The sequence below is a fragment of the Scomber scombrus genome, chromosome 3, assembly GCF_963691925.1.
Source record: "Scomber scombrus chromosome 3, fScoSco1.1, whole genome shotgun sequence".
Classification (NCBI taxonomy): Eukaryota; Metazoa; Chordata; class Actinopteri; order Scombriformes; family Scombridae; genus Scomber; species Scomber scombrus.
The window spans coordinates 6,283,229-6,307,548 of NC_084972.1; the positions used below are offsets into that span (position 1 = coordinate 6,283,229).

The 24,320-nt window shown below is 40.9% G+C and overlaps 4 protein-coding genes across 4 annotated transcripts; 3 read left to right on the forward strand and 1 right to left on the reverse strand.

Annotated features, from left to right (window-relative positions):
* The first annotated feature begins 203 nt into the window (after window positions 1-203).
* On the forward strand, window positions 204-6,688 carry mybl2b (v-myb avian myeloblastosis viral oncogene homolog-like 2b). Its single transcript, XM_062442780.1, has 15 exons — window positions 204-238; window positions 704-800; window positions 896-967; window positions 1,089-1,181; window positions 1,298-1,518; window positions 1,628-1,760; window positions 1,853-1,912; window positions 2,753-2,959; window positions 3,363-3,635; window positions 3,720-3,862; window positions 3,949-4,048; window positions 4,222-4,332; window positions 5,290-5,403; window positions 5,498-5,629; window positions 5,755-6,688. Exons 1-15 carry the CDS (start codon window positions 219-221, stop codon window positions 5,881-5,883), a joined length of 1,905 nt encoding a protein of 634 aa, XP_062298764.1. The 5' UTR covers window positions 204-218; the 3' UTR covers window positions 5,884-6,688.
* Window positions 6,689-7,760: 1,072 nt separating this feature from the next.
* rpn2 (ribophorin II) lies at window positions 7,761-15,095 on the forward strand. The gene is made up of 17 exons (XM_062442791.1): window positions 7,761-7,843; window positions 8,178-8,368; window positions 8,502-8,597; window positions 8,875-9,050; window positions 9,139-9,214; window positions 9,332-9,466; window positions 9,545-9,721; window positions 9,813-9,931; window positions 10,278-10,383; window positions 10,678-10,769; window positions 10,857-10,971; window positions 11,072-11,266; window positions 11,354-11,440; window positions 11,533-11,628; window positions 12,093-12,168; window positions 13,074-13,203; window positions 14,411-15,095. The coding sequence occupies exons 1-17, from the start codon at window positions 7,831-7,833 to the stop codon at window positions 14,424-14,426; spliced, it is 1,896 nt and encodes a 631-aa protein (XP_062298775.1). The 5' UTR covers window positions 7,761-7,830; the 3' UTR covers window positions 14,427-15,095.
* Window positions 15,096-16,233: 1,138 nt separating this feature from the next.
* On the reverse strand, window positions 16,234-18,162 carry ghrh (growth hormone releasing hormone). The gene is made up of 4 exons (XM_062442803.1): window positions 18,062-18,162; window positions 17,225-17,329; window positions 16,499-16,603; window positions 16,234-16,363 (listed from the first exon to the last, which is right to left on the reverse strand). The coding sequence occupies exons 1-4, from the start codon at window positions 18,136-18,138 to the stop codon at window positions 16,234-16,236; spliced, it is 417 nt and encodes a 138-aa protein (XP_062298787.1). The 5' UTR covers window positions 18,139-18,162.
* Window positions 18,163-19,967: 1,805 nt separating this feature from the next.
* cdk5rap1 (CDK5 regulatory subunit associated protein 1) lies at window positions 19,968-24,088 on the forward strand. Its single transcript, XM_062442813.1, has 13 exons — window positions 19,968-20,476; window positions 20,563-20,666; window positions 20,754-20,788; window positions 20,873-20,973; window positions 21,055-21,265; window positions 21,495-21,615; window positions 22,158-22,388; window positions 22,497-22,594; window positions 22,704-22,759; window positions 22,849-22,979; window positions 23,073-23,222; window positions 23,403-23,543; window positions 23,698-24,088. Exons 1-13 carry the CDS (start codon window positions 20,191-20,193, stop codon window positions 23,833-23,835), a joined length of 1,803 nt encoding a protein of 600 aa, XP_062298797.1. The 5' UTR covers window positions 19,968-20,190; the 3' UTR covers window positions 23,836-24,088.
* The last annotated feature ends 232 nt before the right edge of the window (window positions 24,089-24,320 follow it).

Genomic DNA, 24,320 nt, shown 5'->3' on the forward strand with positions numbered 1-24,320 from the left:
ACAGGGCACCCTGCTACAGCTGGCTTCCAGGCTGCGACTTTAACACTCAACACAGCAGCAAGCAGCGAGCCTCCTCCACCACTGCGGACCTGTTCACGAAGACAACCAACAAACACAACCAATAAAAGCACATAATAACGGAGACACGGGCACATGACGTGCGGCGGCGGCGGCAGGACAAACCACCGACTGAACGTAAACAACAGAAACAGAGGGAAATGTCCTGGTGGCCGCGCGGGTAAGATGCTGCTATCTGTTGTCTTCAATGAGCTTTAGCATTAGCAGTACTTTCTTTGACCTCTAACTGAATAAACATGAGCATTTAACACAGTTCAGGTTTCCAGCTGGTTAATGTAAAGACTTTACATTTAGGCCTAACACTGTAAATTTCCAGTACTTTCACGGGCTCTCGTCTGTGCCGCCTTTTTTCGGACACTCACAATTAACAGGGTTCAGTATTTAACTTTACTTAAGACACTTTTTCTATTGATTCAACCATGTATTTACCCCAACTCTGCAGTGCTGTAACCCCCTATGTGTGCTATATTGTAGTCCCAGGCTTTGAGATAGCAGCTAACCCCACAGCTAAACCTGATTATCAAGTTATTCTCTGTTCACTACACTGGAAGGGCGGGCCAGTAGGGTTATTGCATTCACTGTCAGCTTCAGTGGTTCATATAACAGCTGTTGTTTTCTATCTCAGAGAGGATGCAGAGGAGGCCATGCATCAAGACACTGACTCTGATGTGGCTGAACAGAGAGACGGTGGGAAAGTGAAGGTGAAATGGACCCAAGAGGAGGTGATTGTCATGACATGTCCCGGTGATTTGCATGTTCTCAAAATAAATCACAGCCCCCAGGGAGACTTCATGTTGCTTATTTGTTTTGCTTACAGGATGACAAGCTCAAGGCTTTGGTTCAAAAAGTGGGGCAGAATGATTGGAAATACATTGCCAGCTTCATACCGGTGAGTTTCATCAACATTTCAGTTGTTTTTACTAAGCTGTAGGGCCTCGTTAGCTATTTGATGTCAATAGTGATGTTATTCAGTGTTTTGAAGCTTCTTGCGCTTGTTTTGCTTTGCTCAGAGTCACACTGAACACCAGTGTCAGCACCGCTGGTTTAAGGTCCTGGATCCAGAACTGGTTAAAGGTCCTTGGACCAAAGAGGAAGATGAGAAGGTAGGTGACTCATTAGCTAGGAACTTGACTCACTAAGACCAGTTTATCTAGTGTTATTTGTGATAACAAGTTGTATTTTAGATGCTAAGAAGCTAAATTTCCTCCTCACTCCTCAGGTGATAGAGCTTGTACATCTCTACGGCAACAAACAATGGGCTGTGGTAGCCAAACATCTGAAAGGCAGGCTGGGCAAGCAGTGTAGAGAGCGCTGGCACAACCACCTCAATCCCAACGTGAAGAAGTCATCGTGGACAGCAGAGGAGGACCTCATCATCTACAAGGCTCACTGCCTGCTCGGAAACCGCTGGGCGGAGATTGCGAAGCTGCTCCCTGGAAGGTAAATACACAATGTTTAACTCACAGGATGAAAATGTCAGCGTGGTTTTGTGTGTGTAATTAAAGCCTTGCCTCTTTGAAAAGACTCATGTTATAATATTTCTTCACAGGACGGACAATGCAGTGAAGAATCACTGGAATTCAACCATCAAACGCAAGTTAGAGATGGGTTTCTACGCAGGGGAGGTTTTTAAGCCGAATGAACTTGAAGAGCTGCTGGCCTGTGTTAATAAGGATGCGCAGGTGGGCTGTCATTCTGTGATGTTCTCCTCTGAGATGGAAACAGTACTGACTGTATTGGAAGTGTTAAAAAATTCTGTTTTCTGATAACACAGATGGCCAGTTGCTCTCAAGATGGTGCAGACAAGGATCCAGAGCAGAAAGCAGAACCTACAGTAAGCAACTAATCACATTGATTAAAAAAAAAACCAGGGTGGTTTTAAAGGCTTTAAAGGTAGACTATGCAGTGTCAGTTGGTGTTTATAAACCAACAGCAGTCAAAGTTAGTGTTTATAAACCAACAGCATTCAAAGTTAGTGTTTATAAACCAACAGCATTCAAAGTTTGTGTTTATAAACCAACAGCAGTCAACGTTAGTGTTTATAAACCAACAGCATTCAAAGTTAGTGTTTTTAAACCAACAGCATTCAAAGTTATTTAAACTTTTCCAGTTCAATGAGCTAGAGAGTGAATGAAGAGTGGCGCAGGCGGGAACAAAGCTGTGAATCAGATGAACAAATCGTTATTTTCTGATTGTTTCTGACAAATAAACACGCCCACACCTCCACACAACTCTGGGGAGATGCCACATTGCTGGATTTGTTGTGAATGCAGAGCTTCATCCTGTCTGCTGTGGCCTCTCAGCTCTGTATGTGTGTAGCTCAGCATTACCGTCCGTCAAGCAGACACACAGACCTGCTAGTCTTTATACATCCATGACACAGAGACAGTGATGTAACCTGGTTGCTATGATACCAGTCCTGACCTCACACCCTACATATTGTTGTTGGCTGGGGGCTACACACCCACTGCCCAAAATGTAACAACCAGACGTGTCCTGAGCACAACTAAATAATAAGAACATACAGACAGAGGGCAGAGAGTGTAGATACACACATCACCACACTCTTCTATAAGTTATGATTGAAAATCCTGCATGGTATACCTTAAATCTCTGTCAACTGATTTGTTATAAACTGTAGTTATAGATGATCTTCTTTTTCCACCATTTGCAGGAAACACCAGACTCAGCCTGTGTTAAATCCAGTCCCAGCAAGACAAGTCCATCACAGTCCACCCCCTCTCCAAAGGACACTTTAAGCCCCAAGACTGAAACGGACTCCACGGGAGATATGAGCTGTACCAGCTGGGTGGTGGACAGCTCTGGCTTTCTCTCTCCTACCGGCCCAGTGCTGAAGGAAGTGATGGACATGGTGGATGGGGTAAGTGTCCCCAGTAGTCAACAAGGCGCTTTAAGTGTATAGTCGATAGATGATACCCCCATCTTATTGTGATGTACTTTTAAATCAACTTTTGAAAAAGAGATAGCTGTGTCAGCAGAGGATATTATTAGACTTTGTTATAGTTCTTGTTTTCAAAGCTACTTATTTAGTTTTAGTCTCATTTTTGTCACCGCCACAGTTTTCATTAATGCGTCATTTATGCTGTTTTTGTTGACTTATTGTGAGTAATAAGCCTCTAATAACTAGTCAGTATTGATTGAAAAACTTATATATTTATGACCCTTTTCCAAGAAGTGACTGGATATCTAGCACTTTACTATTAGTATATTTATTATTTTCACACTCTGGGTCAATAACTGACACGTGTTTCTTATGTACTCAGGACATCGATGGCTGGTGCAACCTGGCAGCATTCGACCTGCCTGAAGACAGCCCAAGTCCAGAGCGCCACCAGTTCCGTCTGGAGGGCAGCGCCTTGCAGGAGCTGAGCAAAGGCAGCAAGGGAGAACTCATCCCCATCTCTCCTGGAGGGGTCACGCCGCCCTCCATACTGAGCCGTCGCAGCCAGAGACGCATCGCGTGGTCTCCCGACGCCAGTAGCTTAATGACGCCTAAGAACACGCCAGTCAAAATCCTGCCCTTCTCTCCATCTCAAGTGAGTCCTGTCAGTTCATTCTGCTTACAGTGTTATAATAAAGTAGTGGCACTTTTAACTAACAAGCTTTTAATATGGTTTCAGTTCCTCAACATGTGGACCAAGCAGGACACTCACGACCTGGAGAATCCGTCCCTCACGTCCACACCGGTGTGCAGCCAGAAAGCCATCGTTACAACCCCTCTGCAGCGAGATAAGACCCCCCTCACTCAGAAGGAAAACTCAGCGTAAGTAGTCCTTTTTTATTCAGTTTCGAAGGTTATGTAATTGGTATAATTTTGAGTCTCATCGTTCACATTTTACTTTCACGCAGGTTCGTCACACCCAACCACAAGTCAGAGCTCTGCACGACGCCACGGACTCCCACGCCATTCAAAAATGCCATGGAGAAGTACGGACCTCTGCAACCTCTGGTGAGTGTCTGCCTGGGACTGTCAGTGAAAAGCTATGAGTCATCAGCACTGCATTAACACTGTGTGTGTGTGTGTGTGTGTGTGTGTGTGTGTGTGTGTGTGTGTGTGTGTGTGTGTGTGTGTGTGTGTGTGTGTGTGTGTGTGTGTGTGTGTGTGCTGATGTGCTGTCACAGCCTCAGACTCCTAACCTTGAAGACGACATCAACGAGGTCATCCTGAGAGAATCTGGGATGGACCTGAACATCATCCGCACAACTCCACCTGAGCAGAGACGCAAAACTATGGTAACTATGACTACTACCACTTTAATACTAATACACCTATTTTGATCATATAATCTCTGTTAAAGGTATACTTTAACATTCAGGCTTATTACGTATTAGATCATATAGAGCCAAATTAAACGGGGAAGTAGGAATACTTGATTGAAAATGTTAAAAAAAAGTATGTGAAATTGTTCTTTATGTAATATTTCTGTTTTTGGTGGCCTTTGATTAACACCGTTGAATGATTTGCCCTGAGACGTCTGTTAGTTGAGGTGGTAAGACAACCTGATCTTGATGCATTTCATCTTACCATCAGTTTACTTAGTAGATGATGGCCTAAACAATATACATATCAGATATAGAGCATTTGCCCTGTAAAATAGCACCTCTTCTATTTTCCCCCTTAAGTTTTTAGAATAGACCATCTGTGGATATCATCAATAAGGGAGAAACAGTTACAGCGATGTATAACTTGCACACTGTAACAATGGGAAGACTTCATAGCAGCTGTAGTTTTTTAAAAAACGCTAACAAATAAATTGCAGTTTAATCCCAACAGATTTTATTCTGATAACAAATACTGTAATGTATATGTTTGTGGTCATGTAGTTGTTGTAACTTGAGTGCATGTCTGTTAAACTAATACTGTAGGATGTCAGTAGAAAGTTAAGACTGCTTGGGAACGTGGAGTACTTGAGCTCCCCACTACTTCACACTCACAGCTTCACACCTTCCAGTGAAGCATTGTAACAACAAGTCTTCTGTTCATCAGCAGTTAGCTGCATGAAAGCAACTGAGTGTGAAGTCTCTTGTTCATTCACTTCCCCCCACCCAGATATTCCAAGAATACCACTGTCCCCACCATTCAACAATGATTTTGGCTCATGATCTAGCTTTCACACTACAAATCTATACTTCCTTCTTTCTGAAGCTATGTACTCAGTTCCTCATGATTTATGTTGTTTTCTCTCCCAGCATCGCCCTCCTATGAAGAAAGTGCGTAAGTCGTTGGCTCTAGATGCCGTAGATTGTCAGGTGATGCCGACGTCCAAACGCAAATCCAGAAATGAAACAAAACACAGCTTCAAGGTAAAGAGTGGATAAACGTGCTGTTAATCTGTTTGTAGTTTTGACGCATTATTTACAACTTTTCATAACTTTTCCCCCTTCTTTTCACTTACAGGAAGAAGCTGTGATGGTTTCTCTGAACTCCTCGTCATTTTACAGCAAGGGGCATGAAAATATTTTGGATCAAGGCTTCCTTATGGGACCAAGTGACAGTGCCATATTTCCCAGCACGGTGCCCCCAACTCCTGTAAGTCCCACCATTTTATAACCTTAAAAAGAATGAATAACCTCATCAATGGAAAAGTATTTTACACAGCTTTTCTTACTTTGATCTAATTCTACTGTCATGTTTTTTTTCCTCTCTCTCCTCAGATGTCAAAAGAGTGGGAAACAGTTGTGTGTGGACAAACTAAAGACCAGCTCATAATGACAGAGAAAGCGCGACGTTACCTTCGCTCGCTAAAACCGCACGCTCCCAACAGAGCTCTGATCTTGTCCTGAGATGTCCATCATCTTTAACATGTTACACACACATTTTCTTACTGTTAGTTATTGTTTCTTCCTAACGTTCTGCTGTTGTACTTTGTGGTGAAGAAAAAAGACCACGTCCTGTAGATTTAATACAGTTTTCGACAAGTCATTAGCAATCAGAAACCTCATCAGTATAGCTCTGTCAATAAATTTAGCAGGGACGATTTAAGAGAGAAAGGTGCTTTTAGATTTAGTCTCATTCCAGAGGCCGACACATGAGGCCTGGATAAACAAAGTATTAATTACATTTCAGTGTATTTTTGACATTAAAACATCTTTAAAAAGAACAATTAATGTAAAATTAAAAAAAATCACGGCTATGTACTGTTTATCAGTGGAGATAAAGAAGATGGTTTTACATTGCATAATGTGTGTAATTAAACAGTTTTTTAATGTTGCAGAGAGCACAAACACTCAGGTTGCGCGTTCATAATGAAAAGCCAGTTATATAATTAATGCAGATTGATCAGTAATGCATTTAGGGATGAAGGATCCATTTAATTAAAATGTTATGTGAACATTTGTTAGATGTGTTTAATATGTGTACAGTAATGATATGCAGGATGCATCTCATATAGGAGTACATTGGGCTTGTGTTCCTAGAAATGTAACTGATTATTGCAGATATCAATTATCTGTTAAAGTGATTAATGAGTCACAGAAGTTAGCAAATTGATGAATGCTACATGTGTTGTATTCAAATATAGGAGGTGAACTGCTATGGATGCAGGAATGAATGGTGTACAGTTGATGGCGAGGGTATACATGACATGTTAATGGCACTGTATGTAAATATTTAGTGTTGTATGTTTTTACTTCATCATACAACTTTTTGCTAAGAATTTAAATAAAACAATTATATGTCCAATGTGTATTTCATTCAACTTTATGCTGCTATGATACAAAGCTCCTTTTTTACAACTAGGTTATATAAATACTTGTTATAAGTCTTGTGGACAGGAAGATAATCTGGAAAGCAACTATATGGAACCCTATGTTATACTATTAACATGCTGTGTAGCATACTTTTCAATATAACCAGTTTATCTTATGAACTATGGTATTGCATACTAATTATGGTAATAGAATATGAAGGTAACATAAACGTAACTGACATTAGAGGTCAAAAGTGTTTTATTGAATTTAAGTATAATGTGATTAAATATTATTGACTACTTTATGATTTTCAACCTGACTGAAATGGTGGAGTCTGGAGACCTCCAGGGCTCCTTGAGGAAGGGGAATTTATTTTCACATTAAGACAGAATGTATGACTACTGTGGTCATGTGTTTCATACACTTTCCAAAATAAAACACCTTAATTTGTGTCATTTTAGCGGACCTTGATGTAAAAAAGTTGGACAACCACCGCTAAAGGATATTAAATATGTTACTTTTTATCATTACTAAAGGACATGTGGCCTGCATGTACAGAATTACAACATTACAACCATGGATGTATAATAAGATCTTATTATTCACTCATGATTACCACAGACATAGATATATATATATTTACATATGTATATCTGTGGTAGATATGTTTATGTAACCATGACTATAATCACAGCTACCTTGGAAAAATGTGATGTCGTGCTTTTATTTTGAAATGCAGACTGTATAGCTGGATGACGTCTCATGACAGCTCACACCGGAAACAAGACACAGCGGATACACAATTACAGGTTCAAATGCTTTTACTAAAATATTTAAACGAAACAGGTTTAATATCCAGAATATACATCTTTATAAAGTTTTTATTTTGGTGTTTTTGTCCGTTTTTGTTGTTATATACTCTGATACAGCAGGTGGCGGCATGCATTTTTAACGTTGCTTTGTACCTCCAGTGAAACCAAAGAAGAAGAATACACCGGAAGCAAACGTCGGTTTTGGTGACGCTGCATTAGACTGCAAGACATGGACCGGTCTGGTATGTGAATTACTGTATTATACGTTGGCTGTAATGCTACTTTTCTGTGTGTTTGCTGCATTTTACGACGTGTGTGCTAATATGGAGTTAGCTATTGTAGAATGTAATGAATGAAATACATGCAGTGCGCTGCTTCCTACTGACGTTAGCACGCTTCCCTGTTAACGTTAGCTAGTGAACGAGCCATCGCTGCCTCAGTCAATGAATTAAACGTTGTGTCGTCATTAAAGAGATAGTGTGGTGTGAAATTCTATTGTGTTGTTTCCAACCCAGTGTTTAACAATAACACATTCTCCAGCTAGCAGCTCAGTATATCTTCGCCGTGTGTCCGCAGGGCTGCTTGGTTTGTTCGTCCTTAGCCTGGCTCTCTCTGGAGCTCAGGCGCTCACACCGGCTCACTACCTCTCCCTATCCGATGTGGCCCGGCTGCAGGGCGTCCTCAGCCAGCACTTCACCGACCTGGAGTCTGCATACTACTCGGTTGTTGGTCTGGCCAAGCTCGGAGCGACTATTCCCGATCACAAGGTAAGAAAAAGACTCGATCAGGCCGCATTCCTGTTCACTTTACTTCCTAATGATCGTTCTATTTCTTATTTGTATTCCATTTGATTAATACGTCAGTTTTCCTTCACTTAATAAAGTCTGTTTGTGTTTGTAGGAAGTATGCCAGTTTCTCAAATCCCAGCTTGACCCCACTAGTGTTGACTCACTCTTCTTTGCTGCTGAGACCAGTCAAGCCATATCAGGATGTGAGGTATGAAAAAAAACACACACACGCTTCACACTAGGATCTTTTTTTATTTTCATCTTAACTGGAGTGGTGTCTGGAAACCTTCTGCCCTGCTTTCATTCTTTATATTCAAAAATGTTGTTTTGGATGAGATCTGTTAAGATAAAAGTGTGTATATAAAAGCGTGATTACAATAATCAGCAGACCATCTTGTGATAAATATAAAAGTAATTGGGTGTTAAACTACATTATTGCATCCAAACACCAAACAGGTAACATGAGATTTTTGTTCACTCCTTAGATCCCTGTGTCCAACGAAACTCGCGACATCCTTCTGGCAGCAGTTAGCGAGGACTCCACCATGAGTCAGATTCAGCGGGCTGTGAGTGCTCTGGGCTCTCTGGGGCTCCCTCTGGCATCTCAGGAGGTGGTTGGTGCCCTGACAGGTCGGATCAACAAGGAGGACAATGTTATGGCGTAAGTTGGGGAGTGCAGTAACATTCTGTGCAGAGGGGAGGGGTCCTGAGGTGATTCAATTTAATTTAGAACTTTTCTCTTTGGACAGTATCACTTCAGCTCTGCAAACTGCAGCACGCCTCTCCAAGCAGGCAGAACTTGGAGGAATTATTGAGGAAATTGAGGTGAGTTCTCACTTCCAGCAGGTGGTGCTGTGTCACTGTTTTCTTTATATACAGTCTGTGGTTTTTTGACTGAGGGCAAGACACATCAGATTTATTGTTTGCTTTTTTCCCTCCCAGGATCTGACAGCTCGTTTGGATGACCTCGGTGGCATCTACCTCCAGTTTGAAGAGGGGCTCGAGGCCACCGCCATGTTTGTGACTGCTGCTTATTCCCTGTCAGATCATGTGGATATGGAGCCCCCCCTCAAGGAGGTGCGATTTCTATCTGTCAGGTTTTATTCCAGCTTGTAGAATTTCTCTACACGTCTCTAAAATATATTCTTCCTGCAGGACCAAGTCATCCAGCTGGTGAACTCAATCTTCAGCAAGAAATCCTGGGACTCTCTGGCTGAAGCCTTCAGCGTGGCGAGTGCCGCTGCCGCCCTCTCCAGCAACCGTTTCCACGTGCCGGTTATCGTCAGTGCTCAGGGCCCGGCCACAGTGTCCCACAGCCAGCCAACCCTGCAGGTACAGATGCTGCATGTCAGCTGAGCCGCTCTCCTGCACAGTTTTGAATCCCTTCATTCACATTGATTCTGTCTCTCTGTCTGATTTGCAGCTCCTTGTTACTGATGTCATGTCTCAACCTCTGGCTACAGCCAATGTGCTGGTGGAGTCTGCGTACGCTGTGGCCTCCAAGAGCATCATACTCAGCCAAGCACCTTTCACACTTAATGAGTATGTATCATAAAGAAATAAGTGCTTGGCCTGAGCCCACCACTTGATAATAATCTCAACAGCAGAGGGAAATATAAGCACAATGACCATTCATTACCTCGCTCAGCCTAATTAACATTCCTAGTATATAAGTAATATAATCACACAAATGTGTTTTTGTAATCCTTGTCCTATTTTATTGACTGTGTAAAATATTTTTAACTGAACATATTCCTTTTCTTAACAAGATTTATTTATTCATTTATCATTAGATTGTGAGGAGTTCTGTGAGTAATATTCCTCCTAATCAGTCGTCTGGATTTGGTTTGAGCACACTGTCTAATTCTTGTTTTTTCTTGATTTTCAGTGGCGTCTTTGAGCTCAACTTTATGTCCAGCCAGCCAGCCAGTGGATATTACCAGTTCACTGTTGCAGTAACTGGGGACACCCGACTGGTTGCCAATCATGTGGAGGTGAGTCTAAGTCTCCTGGATGTAGTCAAACATAATTTAAAACAGTCATGAGAAGTTTACTGGTTTCATAGTACAGCCTGACCCAAAGTGGATTTTTTGGGGCCGATACTGATATCAGGGAGTTAAAAAAAAATGCAGATACCGATATATTGGCAGATAATATTATATGTACAGAATATATACTTTACATGTATGCAGTAATTCCTCATAGTCAATCATCACAATAATGATAGTTAAGGATTTGTATGTTGCATTTGTGGCCTGACTTGTTGCTCTGACTGTGTTCACCTGTAGCTTAAAGTGAAGGTGTCCACTGAGGTAGCCGTTACTAACATGGACCTGTCTGTGGTGGATAAGGACCAGAGCATCGGCACAAAGACCACCAGGTTAGAAACACGTTTTATAATAAGAGAGACCCTTTCACTAAGCCCTGCTTACATTGCAGCAGATTACTAAATGTTGTTTCTCTGCAGGGTGGACTATCCCTCCAAAGCCAAGACTCCCTTCACAGCAGACAGCCACCAGAACTTTGCCATGTCCTTCCAGCTGGTCGACGTCAACACCGGAGTTGAGCTGACCCCTCACCAGGTATATGACCAGGGACATGTTGCCGCTGACTTCATCTGTTTTATAATCACTTTTATGCCCATTCAACCATAATCTTCACTCTCTCTGCCTCTGTCCACAGACTTTTGTCCGGCTGCACAATCAGAAAACCGGTCAGGAGGTTGTGTTCGTGGCCGAACCCGACAGCAAGAACCTCTACAAGTTTGAGCTGGACACAGCACACAGGAAATCCGAGTTCGACTCCATGTCAGGCACCTACTCTCTGCACCTCATCGTCGGGGACGCTACCTTGGAGAATCCCATCTTGTGGAACGTGGTGAGTGTCTGCTCATACTTTGAGGTGATAATGATGATTATTTACGGTGATACTGAGCTCTTAAGTTGAGTCGTTTTATTTTGAAAGGCTGATGTTCTGCTGAAGTTTGTCGATGAGGAAGCCCCAGCTGCCATTCAGCCCAAGACTCTTTACATCCCCAAACCAGACATCCAGGTAATACTTATAGTTATAGTAGTTTGGTATTATATCACATTGTAGTAACTTTCAGTTCAGCAGCTTAAATCTTGTTATGTTATCTTTTGCAGCACTTATTCAGGGAACCAGAGAAGAAACCTCCCACAGTGGTTTCCAACACCTTCACTGCACTCATCCTGTCTCCCTTCTTGCTTCTGCTCATCCTGGTAAATACTCTGAATTCTTGTGTGGAATGTTTCCTTTACTTTTGCCATCAGTTAAACTGATATTCATCAACTTATCTTGAGACCCACCTAAACAACAAAGCATTTTCCATTATTAATAAAAACCTGTGCAAGAGAGGCTTTGGTATTAGTGTTGGATATACAGTGCCCCCCTCCACAGAAAAGCTCTTCAGCTCTAGAGCCAGCAGCCTTCATAGATAGTGAATGAGGCTCCAGCACCCCCATGAACATAATGCTTGTTTTAATTTGAAATCACAAAAGCATCCATGTGTTTGTTTTCGCTGGCATTTGCGGCGTTGAGTAATAGTTATTGTCGCAGTGGACTCTGATCAGTGCTTTGTGTGTGAGGTGGTAAACAATATTTCAGCCCTTTTGTTGGCAGCTCTCGCAGGGGGATGAAAATAACATTGTCTTTTATCCCCCCCCCCCCTCTCTTGTGTCTGTAGTGGATTAAGCTGGGAGCCAACATCTCCAACTTCAGCTTCTCTCCCAGCACCGTTCTGTTCCATATTGGACATGCAGGTTAGTCCCCCATCTTTTAATATGAAATGTTTATCCTTTTACAGACAGTGTCTTCATCTACTGTTCATCTGCTCTTGTTGAAGATGATGAATTAATCACACTAATGACTCTAGGCCACATTGTGCACAGTCATAATTACATTTTAGCGATGCATTATTCATGAAATTCCACACATTCAAATCTCAAGTGTGAAATGTCCACCCAAACCAGTGTGATGATCAAACACCCTGACCCTTCCCCCTGCATTCAGCTCATGCAGCACTTTTTCAATGTGTACAATAAACTCCACTAATGAGGACAGTGTGTTTTATTTGTAGCACTCACGTGGAAGAAATAATAGATAATTTAAAAAAGGGGTGAAGTCCATGTAACTAAGAGTTCAAACATGTTAAAAAACATCAATTTGAATCCAAATATAAGTATAAAGTTCAAAGCTCACATCATATTAACTATATAACTATGAGGCTGCTCAGAACCGAGCCTTAAATGTTTCCTTGCTGGCTTCATGGATTAGTTGATCAATCAATTAGTTGCTAACTATTAAATGCATTGCCAACCATTTTGTTATTCAATTAATCATTTTGAGTCATTTATAAACCAACCAAAAAAAAGCCAAATTCTCTGATTCCAGCTTCTCAAATGTGAACATTTTCTGGTTTCTATGACAGTAAACTGAATATGTTTGCGTTGTGGACTGTTGGTAAGAACATAACATTTGATGACGTCGTGTTGGGCTTTAGGAAACAGTGATTGACATGTTTCACCATTTTCTGGAACAAACAACTAATCGATTCATCAAGTAAACAATCTACAGATGAATTGATAATGAAATGAATCAGTTAGTTGCGAGCCTACAGCTTGACCAGTTGTGTTGTTTGGATATGAACGTTTGGTTTCCTTTTCAGCCTTGTTGGGCCTGATGTACGTCTACTGGACCCACCTGAACATGTTCCAGACCCTGAAGTACCTGGCGATTATCGGCGGCGTCACTTTCCTCGCCGGGAACCGCATGCTGGCCCAGAAAGCAGTGAAGAGGTACGTCTCCAAATGGTGCCAGGCACACATGGCTCCTAAAGAGTCCTTAATCCCAGAGAGAAATCTGAGCACCTTTTCAGACAAAGAGGACACCTGCGCCTGAAGACCTCTCTGTAGTTGTTAGCCCCAAAGCTGAAGGGAAAGTACCTATTCTATATGTAGCTCCTCGCTTGGTCCCCGGAGGCTGATTTTAATGCCAGGCTCTTTGCCAGGAGACAAGCGTGCCAGTGAGATCTGCAAGAGTGATGATCTGAGTGGGCAATTTCTTCTCACCATCAATATGTAGAGCCCTCAGAGGGCCAGAGTGAGCAATTTGTCGCCTGTGACACTGACTCAAGACATCACTGTAATTGTTCACTTGTGCCTCAGAGTAACTCTTCCCAGTGCCCATTTAACCCTTTTTTAAGCAAGTAGAAAACTGCAATTAATGATGATCCCAACTGTCATATTATCCCACTGAGGACTTTGTTTTTCTTCTTTTCCTGCTAGTTTCTATCTCCTTTTTTTATTTTTTATTTTTAACCCCATCTATCCACTACCTCGCTGTCTCTTTACTCCTCTTTCAGGATTGCCGCAGAGCAAAGTAGTAGGTTGGCAAAGTATAGGAGCCTACGATAAAGCCCCCCCCTCCCCTCCCACATTTGTAACAAAAGAGTGGGTCGTGCTTCCAGGCTAAAGTAAGGGCATCGTCCATAGATTTGCATCCCAACAAGAGCATTTCCATAATGGCTGGCAGCGTGCATGGCTGTGTGGTGCTCACTCATTCTAACTCCCAAGTGTTCTCCTTTACTTGCCGCCCCCAACCCCTCTCCCCTCTCTCCCCTCCCGCCCTGGTTTGCTTGTCACTCATACCTCCATGAACATTACAACCATAGCCATGCCCGCACTTTGGTAATCCCGTCATTGTAGTCTTTAACACCCATGGGTCTGGTTGTACCATTACGTCTGAGTGAAATGTTTGGTGTTCATGAACCAAAGTGTGCATCGTTCAGATTTGAAGACATTTTCTCATGAGAATTCTCCGTGTTCCTGCCAAATTACATTGTTTGATGTGTCAGGGTGGTTATTAAAATGCATGATCAGCCCCCTTTTTTTTAATGACTTTTTACTGATTGAGTGTTAACTAATACCAGAGTGAAGTATGCTGATGAAAGGAAATGTCTTTTAAATAACTAATGTACACTTTTTTTAAAAATCTCTTCCACAGAATTGAGAAAAAATAAGGGCAAGAAAAAATTTGAAGAAGACACTGACGAAGCTCATTTTTTGTTTCCAAGGAGTCATTCGACGTTTCATCAAATTGGACTTTTAAAAACAATGGCATGGCAGTTCAAGAATCTAATCAACAGTTGTTTTTGTTTTTTTACATGCATTTTGTCTGTATTGCCAAAAAAAAGAGGAAGAATTAAGGATATCATGGCGTGTTCCAAACGACAGATGGTTCTACTGAAGGCTGTAAAGCTACTGATCATTGCACTTCATCTTCCTGTGAGATTTGTTTTCTTATTGTCCAACATGCCAGTGTGTTTCTAAGAGAACTACGGTTTTTATTTGTGCTTTTCTCGATGGAATATGGGTTGATTTGTGTGTTGGGTTTTTTTTGTACATTCCTCTTTGTCGTCGCTCAATGCCCTTCACCTCCAAACACAAATTGTCGCTCTGAAGATTAAAAAATAAGACATTGGCGGTAGCACTGAAACATTCATCTCCACTCACTACGCCAGTGTGTTTTCCTGTGAATCTGATGTGAAGGATGAACAAGGGTGTCCCATTTGATACAGAGTTTGCGCCCCCCCCCCACCTCCAAAAGTTTATTAATAATAAAATATGGGCAATTTGAGGATATGCTGTTTTTTGTAATGAAGAAGAGGAAATAAAGAAATTGAGGTGAATCTGTTTTTTGTGTTTCTTATTTAGAGGTAAACAGGAACACAGTGTAGGTTTAGAAGATACTTCTTCTTTGCTATGAAAAGATTAAGACGGTGATAATTGAGTGTCAACAACAGCTTGGGCGAATGTGTGTTGTAGTCTTATTATAAAGCCAGTGAAGGAAGAAATATTCAGATTATTGAAAGTTTATAAATAGCAATTAAAGGCATTTTACAGCTGAAGTAAGGGCTAATGCTAAAAATGCTGCAAAGCTGCTTTATTTTGCTAACTTCACACTTCAGTTTAAAAATGGGGAGAAAACAGTCACATTAGGAAGGCGATGAGACAATCCCAGGATAATGTTAAATGTAGTAACAAAAGTAGAGAAGACTGAATTGTCATAGCAGGCAACAGCTGTAATTAATGACACTAATTCTGGTTTATTTTCTAGGTAAACATCCTGTTAAACCAGGTCCCAGTGAGCCAGCTGGCGCGATAGCAGCGTCCTGCAACAATATAAATGGAATCCAGCCATTAGGTTTAGTTTACCTGTTGTTTTCCTGCTATAACATGCCAAATTATCGGCAGCTAATCTGGAGCTAATTACTTTATATACTATTTGGTATAGTTTAATCAATAGCAATAAACCATGTTTTAACAGAAGATTGTACGTTTTCAAGCCTGGATGAGTATTAATTTAATAAGGAACACTGAGTTTATTTATTCAGTTGATTTTGGCCCTGTAACATTTGTATATGAAATCTTAATCTGCCAAGTAAATATAGTGATGTAGTGATGTGTTTCAATCTTTCACATATTGTACTTTGTTACTTTCCACCACTACCTAAACCAGCATGAATCTTGACTCTGGATTTGTATGAATACTAACTATTACTCCTTTCAGTGACTACACAGTTATGAGTTGGGTTTGTAGGTTTTCTTCACAGCTTTAATGGGAACTTTAAAAAAAATGACAATATCATTTGCATCTGTACAGAACAGGCTGGAGGAGGTATAAGAAAACAAGCAGTGATGATTTTGAAAAGTGCAGCGGCTGCCTTCAGTTTGTCTCGTCTTCTCAACTCAGCAGTCTGTAGAGAATAAAGACTCAGGTTAGTGAAATACAGGATTTACAGATGTTTTATATTTTATGGTATGTATTTACCTGGGTCTAATGACCTTCCCACTCACTCCTCTATATCTCTGATTGCTCTGGATGGATGTCAGATCTTCTTTATACATCCCTTCATAGATATCTGACTGACGCTTCATGTAGCTCTCGCTTTCATCCCTGTGGAAAAAAACCCATCACACCAACCATTCTTATTTCATTGTGTTGCATGGGTACACTTAGAGCACTCAGTGTTGCTCCTGCTGGATTTACACACAATTGGAGTGATGTCATTCCTCCTCCTGTGTTACCTACCCCAGACGTTTGCCCATGATTGTCTGGAGGAACTTCCTGGCAGAGATCTGGCCCAGGACTTTCCTGTAACTGTTTGTAAAGATGGCGTCAGCGTGGCGTCCTGAGCTAAAATCAGTGGACAAAACCAAATTTATGTCAGTTTAGTTATTAGGCAACAACAACAACAACAACAACAACAACAACAACAAAAAGCCTAAATGATGTTTATCTTTTTGTGCACATGCTGCTTCATTCCATTCATAAGTGTTCAGTTTAAAGGGTCAGTTCACCCAAATTAAAAATGTTCACTAACCCCTTTATTTGACCAGTTTTAATTATATTTGCTTTCTGATTTTCTATCAAAGAACTAATCCTTATAAACACTGTTCACAGCAAGGTCTGTGGATTACTCAGACCACCTGGAACACTGTTTCAAAGCGGTGAGCGCCACCAATGAAACTCCATTCATCTCTATGACACTGAGGTCATACCCTTCTTTTCATTCTGCCACTGGTGTTGAGCCTTTCTAAAGGTCAGTGATATGGAAGTGCAGGGGTTAAGTTCAAGGCGTTTTTTTCTGTCTGTCTTCTGTACAACACTACTGATGTGGAGGCGAACATCTCAAAAACCAGAGCTATCTGCATTAATAGATACTGCACCACGAGACGTAAATGAACGGTGTCTTTTGTAATTTAAGTGAAGTGACCCTTTAGGCAACAGCCACTCAGTGCATATAAACATGCTGACCGTAACTCTGCTCGCTCCCTGTGAGGACCTGCGTCTTCCTCCAGCTGCTCTGCTGGATCCTTTAGAGAAGATGTCATCAGGATGGATGTATCCCTCTGGCCAAACCTGAGAAATATCCCAATCAAATACCTCCACACACTTTACCATACCAATATGTCAATGTATTCCATTTTCCTGTAACTGGTTTAATTATAACACAGAGTTATAATGATTAAGATTCATTTAAGACTACATAAATATCCTTCATCTCACTGTAAGCCTTGATGAGTGACCTCTTCCTGCTGCTTTGGCACTGGACACTGTGATTAAGGTGCTGTGTTAATGTAACACAGTGACTAATACAGACACCTTGACCCTTTTTAGCATAACAAGTGCAGAGGTCACCGCTATGACATGCAAAGTAAGCAGCGGAAGGTTTACAACATCAGACACTATGAGCACAGATGCAAGCCTTCTTTTTTAAGCCATGACAGAGAACGTCATTATCTCTCATGTCAGCATGATGTTGTCTATCGTGTTACACATGTTGTAACTTTATGTTTCCTATTTCACACCCAGTAAAGCTTTTTAACCATTTCAGCTGTTCTCTAAGGCTCAGCAGCATTTAATAATACAGATCATTTGAAGACTGTAATCAGTGTTTTTGTTGTAATTGATCAGGATTTTATTGGGAAACAAATCATTTATTCAGAGTAATAATCTTCCACCACTTTGTTCAGTATTTACACTTCCATTGACAAATTTGAACAGCTGTGTTAATCAGTTATAAACCATTTAAATAACACTTAAACAAACAACTAAATGTCTACATTTTTTAGTGAATTTGTCCGCACTTACCTAATGGATGGGTATAACGGGGATCCTGATAAAGACATAACAAGGCAACAAAACAGCAGCAGTGCAGCTTTCTCCATCGTCACAGCTAGTCCTGGAGAAGAATGGACAGAGAGAATAAATGACAGGAGTAGATATTACGTTAGAAGAAAAAAAATGCTGAAACCACAGTTTCCCTCCAACCAGCCTCATCGCTCTGGCAGAAGCCAGTGAAGTTTCATCAAACAAACAAGAGATGTATCCAGTGATGGAAAATATCCAAACTTCACAGAACATGTTCCAAATGATAAAAGGTCCGGTATAAAAAGCAGACGTGTACACAATACATGTACACTGTGTTATCAGTTACCTAGATATTGGGTGTGAACTCTCAGCGTCCCTGCAGTTCCTCTTTATTCGTTGCCTTCCAGTCTCATCATCTCTCACTGTAATGGGAAGACTGGACACATGCAAGGCGAGAACACTACTGTTTGATATCTCTGCATCCATGGTCAGTTTATACCCAACCTGAAGCTCACTCCCACCTCACACATGACCACTCTCTCTCTCCCCTTAAGATCAGCTCTCTGCATGCTCTCTCTCTCTCTCTCTCTCTCTCTCTCTCTCTGTATCTCTCTCTGTATCTCTCTCTCTCTCTCTCTCTCTCTCTCTCTCTCTCTCTCTCTCTCTCTCTCTCTGTTGCTTGCATTTCAATTCTAGATTTGGTTTTATTGGTATCATGAAAAAAGTACCTATATGAGTACATTAAGTTGGAAAAGGCCTACAATAACTAGGAATATAAGAGAAAATGGAGAGCAAATGTTTGCACAATGCTTCATAATATATATTTTTTTTAATAAAAAGGCTAATTGGTTCATTTATATGGAGAAAACGAGAAAACGAAATAATAATGAGATGAATGCCCTGTTTATACATCTGTTGTGCAAATGACCCTCATTTCAAGACTCATGATTGTATTCAATGGGACTTAATATAAAATCAAAAACAAAAGCAAACCAGTATTATTAATCATTTTATTAAGTGTGTAACATTGCCCATAGGGTGAAATAAGACTACAAACTGAAAAACTGCAGTTGAGTGTACACAGCTCTCTGACAGATTCTTGATCAACATGAATATTGTTGAATTATTAATTAATAATTACAGCAGGCTACAGACTGCAGTGATAGGGGGTTTATGTTGTTTACACACCCTGCAAACATTCAGTGCCATAAATATATTAATAGCAATAATTCAGGAGAGTAAACAGACATTAGCTTAGTGATTTGTCATTGTAATAACCTTTATCAAGTGAAGTTACTGAAATTGAACCACTTCTTATTTTAAAACCGAGAAGTAAATGTTGACTAATGTTAGGTTTCAGGGCTGGCTGAGCTGTACTCATATTCGTTCCAAACCGAGATTGTGTGAATAGACGGACTGTAAAGCTGGACGTACCGGAGGAGCTTTTTTTATTTAGCTAACGAACATGTCTAGAACCAAGATAATGCTCTGTCGTGTACTTCCATCTTCGCCGAACAGGCCACCTTTATTAACTGAACCCTCCCTTTTTCCTGCCATGACCGTCAAAACTCAACCATACAATATTTGTTTAACGTTTCAGTAAATTTAGTAAAGATATTTCACAAAATTATTAATAAAAAATACAAAAAAAAAATTGTTTCACGCACATGCAGTTGCACTCGGCTTGACGTCGAAAACAAATATTCATGACAGCTGAATTATCTGTTATATTATCTCCTACGTAGTTATTATTTTCTATAGAAGCCAGAATGAACGCTATTGCTATTACTATTTATTATAACCTGCTCATTTTGTAGTTTTTGACTGTTAACTCTTTTCCCCTCCGGGTTTTTATGACGTTACTTTGGAAAGAGAGGATTGTCTCTTGACATTAAAACATCTTTGGCACATGACATGAGTGCTTGAAAGACATTTAACCAACAAGCTAGTCTGCGTTGTTACAGTTGTGTTCATACAGTAAGCTAACAGTAAGAAAAGCAAACCATATGGTAGCTGAAGAGTGCTAGCAGCTGCTAACTCCATTATATTGCTGCAGAGGTTAGATAGCCATAAACCCGTCAAGTTAGCCAGTGTTTACCCTCCACATGAGTGCAGCTAGCTAACCAAATATGGACACACTCAGGAGTTTAAAACCTTTATTTTCCTCTTCTCAACACTGGATACCTGTCAGGTGTTTACAGCCCAGATATTACTGTAAAGCAGCCAACACAGGTGTAACTTCAGTAGAGAGGAGGACAACGTTGAATAAGTTCAAGACTCAGATATCCTCTGGTCCAAGTTTTCAGGATTTTATCAAAGGAGCTTCAGTTAAACAGACTTATGTTGCAGACACAGAGTACTCTGACAAACATGAATATCTGCCTGAGGAGTTGGAGATGGGGAATTCAAGGAAAGGTTAGTCTACATGGCTGAAAACCATCAGTAAAGTTCATTTGGATAGTTTGGGATGAATGTTAAGCTGGTTGTTTGTGTTGTTGCAGTGTATTTTGAGACCTATGGATGTCAAATGAATGTAAATGACACAGATATAGCCTGGTCCATTCTACAGAGGAAGGGCTATCTCCGCACAGTCAATCTGAATGAGGTACAGCCGATCTCCTATTTACATTTGTATCAGTTTTAATATCACTTCTGTCAACACTGCTTACTGAAAATGTGTTTGTTCTTGCAGGCGGATGTTGTCCTTCTGGTAACATGCTCCATTAGGTAAGATCATGTTACAGACTTTAAACAACACATTTCATTAACACTAATGAACTAACAAAGACAATTCAACTCTTGTCCTAACAGAGAGAAAGCTGAACAAACTATTTGGAATAGATTACAACAACTGACAGCTATGAAGAGGAAGCGCTTAAAGAGCCAAACACCAATGAAAATTGGGATTTTAGGTAAGTTAGTTGACCAATCTACACATACTGGACTGTCTTATAGATGCTACAGAGATGCATGAGTGTGTTGTGTTTGTGCAGGTTGTATGGCAGAGAGGTTAAAGACAGAGCTTTTGGAACGGGAGAAGCTTGTAGACGTTCTTGCCGGTCCCGACGCCTACAGGGATCTCCCCCGCCTCTTGACTGTCGCAGATGGAGGTCAGCAGGCAAGCAATGTGCTGCTGTCTCTAGAGGAGACCTACGCTGACATCATGCCCGTCCACCATGCTCCTCAGGGAAACAGCGCTTTTGTGTAAGTTGTTAGTTGAGCGACTAATATATATATATAATATTATCATTATATCAGTAGTATAATATGATCTTCAAATGACAATAATATAGTTTATCGTGATTATTTCTGAGACAATACATCATTCAATAAAAATAGTTATCGTGGCAGGCCTAGTGTTTCGCCTCCTGTTAGTCTCATTTTCTACAGCATTGCCGATTCTTCACATTTTATGCATCCTTTGCTCTGGCAGGTCCATCATGCGAGGCTGTGACAACATGTGCAGTTACTGCATTGTTCCCTTCACGCGAGGGAGAGAGAGGAGTCGGCCTGTCAGCTCCATTCTTGAGGAAGTCCGTATGTTGTCTGACCAGGTAAGTTATAAATTCATCTACTTAGACTCATATCCTTATCTTTAACAGGTAGGCATGCACCGGTAGTAATATTTATTATGAAGGGCAATATTCTGTAATAACACAATAATATTTATCTAATAAGGGAACACAAAATTGCTGCTTGAAATAGGCCTGTCACAATAATTACGTTATTGACTCATTACAACATTAATTACAATAATGTAATTATAGCGCCCACTCTCCAATCCCACTTCCAACCCCCCTTGCATTATTATGCTATTATATTATCATTATGTCAATGGTATAAAATGATCTTCAAATGACAATAATATCATTTATCATGATTATTTCTGAGACAATATATCGTCCAACAAAAGTAGTTATCGTGACAGGTCTAGCTTGAAATTCTTAATACTATATCCGAAATGATAGATGATTCTGCCCTCAAACATTAAGTTTAGTTTAATTTAAGCTCAGCACTCAAAATGAACATTTATATTAGTAACTTAAGTAGTTTCCGGACATCTTGACAAATGTGTGTGTTATGTGTGTCCCGTCAGGGTGTGAAGGAGGTGACGCTGCTGGGTCAGAACGTGAACAGCTACAGAGACACGTCAGAAGAACAGTTCTGCAGCGAGGATGTGACCAAGCTGAGCCGCGGCTTCACCACCGTCTACAGAACCAAACGTGGAGGTCTGCGCTTCTCTGACCTGCTGGACAGAGTGTCGCTAATCGATCCCGACATGAGGATCAGATTCACCTCCCCGCACCCCAAGGATTTTCCTGACGAGGTACATGACAACAAAGCGGCGCTCCTTTTTATGAATCTGTTCATCATCCATCATGTTAACTTGGCTCAGTGAGGTTTCTCAACATGGTCTGTGTGTTGGTTTTTACAGGTTTTGCATCTAATTGCGGAGCGAGCGAACATTTGTAAGCAGCTCCACCTTCCAGCCCAGAGCGGCAGCAGTCAGGTCTTAAAGGCCATGCGACGTGGGTAAGAGACCACAAGACTTTAGATACAGTTTGTGATTATTTGCAACCATTACTTCAAGTGTCAGTAGGTGTTTTTGTTTGATTAATGTCTTTTCAATTGCTATTCACAGCTACACAAGAGAGGCCTACCTTGAACTTGTGCAGAATGTTAAGAGAATTATCCCAGGTAGCGATCTAAATACTAACACAAATATATCCAGATTCAAGCAGTGTGGTCTGTGTTAAACATAAATGACTTGTGTGTCTGTGTGTCAGAGGTGAGTATCAGCAGTGACTTCATCTCAGGCTTCTGTGGCGAGACAGAAGAGGACCACCAACAGACTCTGTCTCTGATCAGGGAAGTGGGCTACAATGTCGGCTTCCTTTTCGCCTACAGTATGAGAAAGGTGAGTCCGTGTGTCACACCGCAGAAACATTCTGTTATCAGGATTTTAGAACGAAGTGATCAGGTTTTAAAATGTTCTGCTCGTCCTGCTCAGAAAACCCACGCTTTCCACCGGCTACAGGACGACGTTCCAGCAGAGGTGAAGCAGCGGAGGCTTCAGGAGTGTATCAGTGTGTTCAGAGAGGAAGCTGCAGGGGTCAACGCTGCTCTGATCGGCAGCACACAGCTTGTCCTGGTGGAGGGAGTGAGTAATGCACGCATGACTGACATACAGGACTCTACGTTGACATCCTGCTGTCACATTTCAGAGGATAAGTAGTGAGCATGGACGAAATCAGAGTGGGATATTTTTCAGATTGTACTGGGTTACTGTACCCTGTTACCAGGCACCACTGCTCATTTCTGGTTTTCTATTTTTACACAGGAGAGTAAAAGGTCTACCAAGGATCTGTGTGGGAGAACTGATGGCAACATGAAAGTGATTTTCCCCAAAGAGGATGTTGCTGTTCCGCCTATACAATCACACACTGCACCCGTCAGAGCTGGAGACTATGTGTTGGTGAAGGTGAGGTTTGGTTCACACAGATGCAGCTATAGAGAGTCAACTTTTTTTAATTTTATTTTTTTTAAACAAAGGCTTTTGTGTTAAGGTATTATCTGACATTTGGTATTTATTAATTCAGTTATTAATGTTTTTATGTCTGTTTTCTTTCTTGTAGATATTATCAGCTAACTCTCAGAGCCTGAGAGGTGAAGCCCTCAGTCACAGCTCCCTGAGAGGCACTCTGACGCCCTATGAGACTCTGGCCAGGCACCAACTCGGTGGACATCAAGTTCAGACTCAGACACAACCATGATCAAAACATGGCTTTGATTGACACAGGTGACACTGCAAAAAAAAAAACCTCACACACACCTTCTTCTTCTCTTATCTGACTGTGAAAACATGTGGAATGGGTATTCTCAAGTTCATAACTGATGAAAGATGAGCTATAAAAACTGCAATCTGCAAACTCTATATTTATAATGTGTATGTACATATTAAACTGCTTAAAATACTGAAATATATATAAATCATATGGTTTGTTTAATAAATACCACAGCAGTTGATTTATGTTGTTGTTAGCAGTGATGCTTTATTGATGATGTCATTACATTTTTTAATGCGATTGCCCGAACTGCAGTAAAAAAAAAAGTTGCGAATCAGCACATTTTTTAGAATCACCCCATGAGCTACTAAGTCAGAAAACTCAGAGAAAGAATTTGCCCCAAGTCAGCAGCAGAAAAGTGCTGTGATCTGCTTTGGAAGGAGCATGTTATTTCAAAGAAAGATGATTATGGT